At 34.9% G+C, this 6,365-nt stretch overlaps 1 protein-coding gene across 1 annotated transcript; it reads left to right on the top strand.

Annotated features, from left to right (window-relative positions):
- Positions 1-2,175: 2,175 nt before the first annotated feature.
- On the top strand, positions 2,176-4,592 carry cunh8orf89 (chromosome unknown C8orf89 homolog). The gene is made up of 7 exons (XM_016496146.1): positions 2,176-2,371; positions 2,544-2,589; positions 2,880-3,028; positions 3,428-3,560; positions 3,640-3,735; positions 3,835-3,881; positions 4,300-4,592. Exons 1-7 carry the CDS (start codon positions 2,176-2,178, stop codon positions 4,437-4,439), a joined length of 807 nt encoding a protein of 268 aa, XP_016351632.1. The 3' UTR covers positions 4,440-4,592.
- The last annotated feature ends 1,773 nt before the right edge of the window (positions 4,593-6,365 follow it).

The raw sequence follows: 6,365 nt of genomic DNA, 5'->3' as shown, positions 1-6,365 counted from the left end.
CAGATTTCATCAAAAATATCTTAAATTGTGTTCCGAAGATGAACGAAGGTCTTACGGGTTTCGAACAACACGATGGTGAGTAATTAATGACAGAATTTTCATTTTTGGGTGAACTAACCCTTTAAGTTTTGATTTCAGTCTTTCAATTTGTAATGTACATTAAATAATAAAAAATAGAAATGAAAAATGTATTATTTTACTAAATATATTAGACATGTTTTACTTTTAATACAGCTCCAATATTCTGGCATTCTTTGTGTTGAAGGTTTTAGAATAGGTTTCTATGGAAATATTTTTTTTCTGAGTGCAACAAAAAATTAAATAAAGCAGTATTACACTCTAAAAAATGCTGGGTTAAATATAACCCAGCGCTGGGTTAAAAAGGGACAATCCCAGCTATTGGGTTGTTTTGACCCGGCGGTTGTGTTGTTTTGAACCCAACCGCTGGGTCAAAACAGCCCAATAGCTGGGTTTGTCCCTTTTTAACCCAGCGCTGGGTTATATTTAACCCAGCATTTTTTAGAGTGCAACCGAAGTATAAACAAACTGAATCCTAAAACCATAAAACTGTGAAGGTTTTGCTTGTTTGTTCCCATGCACTACAAATGAAGTCTGAGAAAGAAAACAATTATTTGCCAGAACTATTACCATGGCAAAGGAGAAAAGAGTCAGAGCTCTTTAAGAATGGATCTGAGCTTTCTAAGATATCCTTCTCAGGAGATGCTCCATATCTCATAGCTAGTAATGATCTGCACTATCTTCGTCGCCCTCTGCAGTTCTTTGCGTTCAGATACAGAGCAGTTTCTGAAGCTTCTGCAGCCAGTAGCTAGACCACAGTGAATAGTGGTGATATAGTGCAATGCTGCTAAACCTCTCAATAGAAGATCCATTGATGTGACTGAATGTGTGATCACTGTGGTGCCTCCTGTAGTTGACAATCTTCTCCTTGGTCTTGTTAATGTTCGGGGAGAAGTTATTGTCCTGGCACTAAACCACTAGAACGTCAACCTCCCTAGAAAAACTTTCAAAACTCATTCCACATTTTTCCAAAAACTGGCCGAAAGAGAGCAAATGTAAGTGTTGCTGGGGGGAGACACTCATTCAGCTGACAGAAAGGAATGAACAGCCTATTACCAGAATGTGAGGGCTTCTATGACATTTTACATATCTAATCATTGAATCTGTGACATGAATGAATTATGCATGCAGACATTCCACCAGCAGCTCACATTATAAACAAGTTTTAATGAACTTAGAAAACAGTGGATGAATCAAAAGAGCATTTGCGCTTCAGTGTCTCAAAATTCTTAGGCTATATGATGATTAGCCTACATGTGTTATTGGAAGCCTCAATAGCCTACTCTACATGTATTAATGGATGTTATCCATAGATATACCCCATTATATTTCCAGATTCATTTATAAACAGCTAAGCTACATATTACTTATATAATTTAGATTTTCATACACATCTTAAGTTCTTGTTAATGGGATTCAGTCATCTTTAATTTTTCTCTTATAGGCTATATTGTAGGTTTAGTATGCCGTTAGCTAATGTTTTTAATATATGTTCAGCCACATGTTATATGAATAACGTAATGAATGAACCGAGGCAGATCCATGTTCCTACCATAATTTAAGGAGACAGATGCATGTGTTAAAAATGCCTTAAGGTCGCCACCTCTTGGATTGACACTGTAATTACACATCCATTTTCGATATAGAACGATTAGAACTGCTTGTGTAAATCGTGTTTTTAAAAAAATCATAACATTATTTTATGCAGTACAGTAAACAAATAAGTAAACAAAATGTCAGTGGTGCTGTTTTTAGAATTGAGAATTAATTAATGAATCTAGGCTATTTTCTGTGAAGTTCAATAGCAATTCAATACGCAATAGGCAATTCATACACAATTAAACTAATTCAAAACAGGTTATTTGACATAAACACGTTTACTTTTTACGTTTATTTTTGTTATAGCTGAAATCAAATAACATTTTGCGTTTATCCTGTCTGCTGTGTCACGTGGTTTTGGTAGTAGTAACTATGGAAACGTCAATCAGCTCCCGGTTTTTACTTTTATTCATTGAAATAATGACCGTAACTTGTAGTGTTAAGCTTCTTAAACGGCCTAAAATGACATTATAGTTCGTCTTACATCTGAAAGTGGAGATGAAGCCTTATACCGGCGTCGTTAGACCTAAACTGATGTCACTGCCAACTGAAGCTCCTCTGAAAATACAGAACATTACAGACGCGCGACCCAGTTATCCTTCAAACTACATCTCCAGTCCTCCAGTGTCTGGATGCTCCACGGCTGCTCAATCCAGACTGAATGTCTTCTCAGCAAGACAGAAATACCCATGCAGTCCGAACGGTGAGGATACTGAGTGCTTTACATTACATGAGTGGCTCTCCAGTAGGATACAATACGATTTCAATATCTGTACGTTCAGCGCTGAAGAGTTTCCAGACAATGAACGCCGCCGTGTCAGATGTTTTACTAACATGTACATTTAATGTTTAATATGAAGTTGTAGATTCAAGGGATCTAAAGCCTCACAGTGTCAGCTCTATTACTGAAGGGTGAGTATACTAACAAAATAATAACAACGTGATGTTTTTAAGACAAGCTGACATTGTGTGTGTGTGTGTGTGTGTGTGTGTGTGTGTGTGGTTTTTCATCTTTGGTGTCTGGGTATATAGGCTATCTTTATAAAAACTTCCACAGAAATCAATGCAAACACTGAGATAGTAACGTTAAGTCACTAAAGTTGCCTTGTGTATTTCTACACAAACACTCTGTAATGGCAGCATGTATTGAACCACTATATGAGACATTATTCTACATTGTTTGTGTGTTTCCAACTTCACAGGCCACTGCTTCCATTGTTAGCCAAAAATCGCTCAGCAGTCACCAACCGTACCTCACAAAACCATGTGTCTGACAGTGATATTTCTGACCGCCATTTCTTGTTTGATAAACGATGGCGAAATGGAACTTACATCACTAATGGTATTGAAGGTACAGTATTTATCCCTCTTTCCATTCATAAGATAGTAATTGTCATTTACTGTATCACTATTAGTATACAAATGGGAAAAAGGGCAAAGAAAGTATCGTAATACCATGTGTATTCATTCAGATTATGATACTGTCATCATTATTTGATGAGATGGAACAAATGTGTAATTGGTAGTTTTAGTGGGGTAGCCAATAGATGGCGCTCACAAATTTTACATGAATATTTTTGCAGCACATAATTTCAGCATCATCATCTCTTTAGATCTAAGTCAATTTAGTCAGGGATTGCTTTTGCAATTATTTCGGATGAAAGTGTTTAGATCATTCTATTATTTATAGATGTTTCTTTTGCTTTCTCTGGAAACCTTAGAACATAAATATGTTTATTTTCCCAAACAGATGATGTTCTGATGAACCACAACCCTACAAATCCACTCTTTCAGGAGTTCCATGTTTATCGCTCTCATAATTTAACCAGATTTGCCCACCGCAAAGAACTCTGCTCGCACGACCCAAGACCACTTATTTGCGGGTGAGTTCTTCAAGACTGTTGAAATACTGCAATATTGACTAATATTCTCTACATCATATATTCTCTACATCAATTTCAGGTCTGATTATCTGACCTCATTTCCATCAGTTCTGTTACCAGCCACTACCCCATCTATCAGTGGACGACTCTGTTTATCACAAAACTATAAAAACAGGTAACTTTATGGTGTGGTTTTTTTTTTTTGTATTTGACTACACATATTGTGTTTATTGTATACTTATTTTACTCTCTCTTCTTATTCTCTGCATTTCAGCTTAAGGATGAAAAACAATCTCTTCTCTTATGGTGCTAACAACAAAAGTGAGCTTCCAAGCTTAAATCTAACATTTAAGTGCAGCGATTTCAGATAGAACTGATTTATTGTCATTTACCTTGTAATAACCCATACATTTAGCACATAGCATGTGTTAGTTAGGTGTTTGCTTAATGTTTAACAGGTGAGATCTCTCACTTCACTCCGTTTACAGATTCAGAACGCACACATTGATGAATTTCACATGTGCTTGTGTTTTTCATGAGCTCACAAACATAAAATACACACATTTAACTCACTTAACGCTTAAGTACACACATACCTCACGTTCCCCCGCCAGACTGTAGGCCATTATTGAAATTCCCAGTCTTTTGTAGGAGGTGGGATGAGCATTACCTGTGTAAACCTGAATAAGCAAACTGTGTTCTTGTCTAACCAGCCTGTGGGCCGGTAATTGTTTTTCAGCCCAGTCGTACCCTGATCCACACCTGGGTGCCTCGGCCTCTTTTGTTCAGAGGCTCACAGAGATTTCCTCTCTGGAAGCAGAGACAGTTCGGCAGGAGAGGATGAAGAGACTCAAAAAGATCAATAGGCAGGACTCTTAATCGGAGTTCATTAGCCAAAGAGGAAACACTCGACTCCTGAAATCACAACTGTGCCAAGATGGAGTAAATAAAGTCAAGGAGAAAAACTTGAGAGGTACAGAGTGTTGTAGCGCAGCCACTATATTATAACTGAAATAAAATGAAAACGATGGCTCTAGCGAGCATTTATATTTCTTATGTAAAACTATCAGGGATTGTTGAATTTAAAGTGTATTCGCCAAGAATAACTGCCTTAACATTGCACTTATATATGTTTTCTAAGTCCTGTTGCATATATAAAAAAACTTTATACTTTGTGTACTGCCTTTAACTTTAAGTTCATATGATCATATCCAAAAAAACATATTTTTGTCAAAGAAATTTTGCTTCAACGTTATCTGAAAGTTAAGAACTGCATTATTAAATAGTATGAAACTCTTAAGTGTATTATGTTTTTAATTGATAGTTTTGATTGTTTCATACGTACAGTATATATCAGCCAGTAGTATTTACAAATATATGGCTGTTGTATGTTTTAGCTGATTTTAGAGTATACAGTGCATTAGATACAGCAGTATTTTAATGCAGGTGGGAGGCTGCATCTTTGTGCAGGTTGTTCTGGAGAGCGTGGGAGAGCTCCATTCTAAACCAAAGTGTCTTTTGTCGAAAGGAAAAGGGCCAGGTTGATTCGGTTCAAGACTAGGTTGGCACATTCTGGGCAGAGAGAAGAGAGATAATGTCTTTTTGGCTTCAAGAGTTTATTTCAGGAACCACCTGCAATGAGAAGCAGATTATTATTATTATTATTAATGATACTAGTAATAATAATAATAAATGATATATAATGATATATGATATACAGTATATAATAATATGTATATTTGTAAAAAAAAAAAAAGTTTTTTATTATTAGTAATTAATAAATGAATTAAATTACTTATTTGTTTAAAATTGTAATGATTGTAAAGTTTGTATATTATTATTATTATTATCGTTGTTGTTGTTGTTATTCAGTGAATAAATGATAAATTGTATATAAATTATATTAATAAATTATTTTTTAGAGGTTTTTATTATTACTATTAATAGTTAATTGAATTTACGTTAAATTTAAATAAAATTACATTACATTTTGTCAATTTAAATTTACAAAAAATAATTAAATTTACTTAAAAAAAAGGCTAATGTTTGGATTTGTTATTTTTATCATCATCATCATTATTATGAATCAAAAAATTATTATTTGTTTAAAATGGTAATGATTTCTAGAGGGTGATGTTTATATTTATTGATTAATTATTAATACTAATAATACTACTAATATTAATCAATAATAATTATATTAATATAATATTATCAATGGTAAATTAATAATAAATAATATATAATAACTACAATAATAACTTAAAATATTATAAAATAAGCATCAATACTACTACTATTAATCAATAATACTTAAAGGGTTAGTTCACCCAAAAATGAAAATTAGGCTGTGTTTTACTCACCCCCGAGGCATCCTAGGTGTATATGACTTTCTTCTTTCAGACGAATCCAGTCGGAGTTATATTAAAAATTGTCCTGGCTATTCCAAGCTCTATCATTGCAGTCAGCGGGTGTTGCAGTGCTTCAGTCCAAAAGAAGTGAAATAAAAAGCACCCATCCATAAAAAAGTGTCTCACACGGCTCCGGGGGGTGAACAAAGTCCTCCTGTGGCGAATCGATGCGTTTTTGTAAGAAAAATAACCATTTAAAACGTAATAATCAATTTAATCCAGCTTGCGCTCACTGTTGTAAACGGAAGCAGTTCCGGGCGGATGACGTATGAGGTCGGCTTTGCGCATGCGCCACTCAGAAGTGATGCACGCGGAAGCGCAGGGGAGAGATCAAAACAAAACAACGCTCACTAGAAGTACAAAACGAGGATTTGTAAAGAAGAATGTCGGAGAA

This window comes from Sinocyclocheilus anshuiensis, unplaced genomic scaffold (assembly GCF_001515605.1).
Source record: "Sinocyclocheilus anshuiensis isolate Anshui unplaced genomic scaffold, SAMN03320099.WGS_v1.1 scaffold786, whole genome shotgun sequence".
NCBI classification, from domain to species: domain Eukaryota; kingdom Metazoa; phylum Chordata; class Actinopteri; order Cypriniformes; family Cyprinidae; genus Sinocyclocheilus; species Sinocyclocheilus anshuiensis.
The sequence above is the reverse complement of the archived record's forward strand: the minus strand, read 5'-3'. Positions and strand labels throughout refer to the sequence as shown.

Coding starts and splice junctions, on each gene's coding strand:
- cunh8orf89 (XM_016496146.1), top strand. CDS start 2,176: ATGAAGCCTTATACCGGCGTCGTTAGACCTAAACTGATGTCACTGCCA. Junction 2,372..2,543: donor AAGACAGAAATACCCATGCA/GTCCGAACGGTG, acceptor ATGAAGTTGTAG/ATTCAAGGGATCTAAAGCCT. Junction 3,029..3,427: donor CATCACTAATGGTATTGAAG/GTACAGTATTTA, acceptor TTTCCCAAACAG/ATGATGTTCTGATGAACCAC.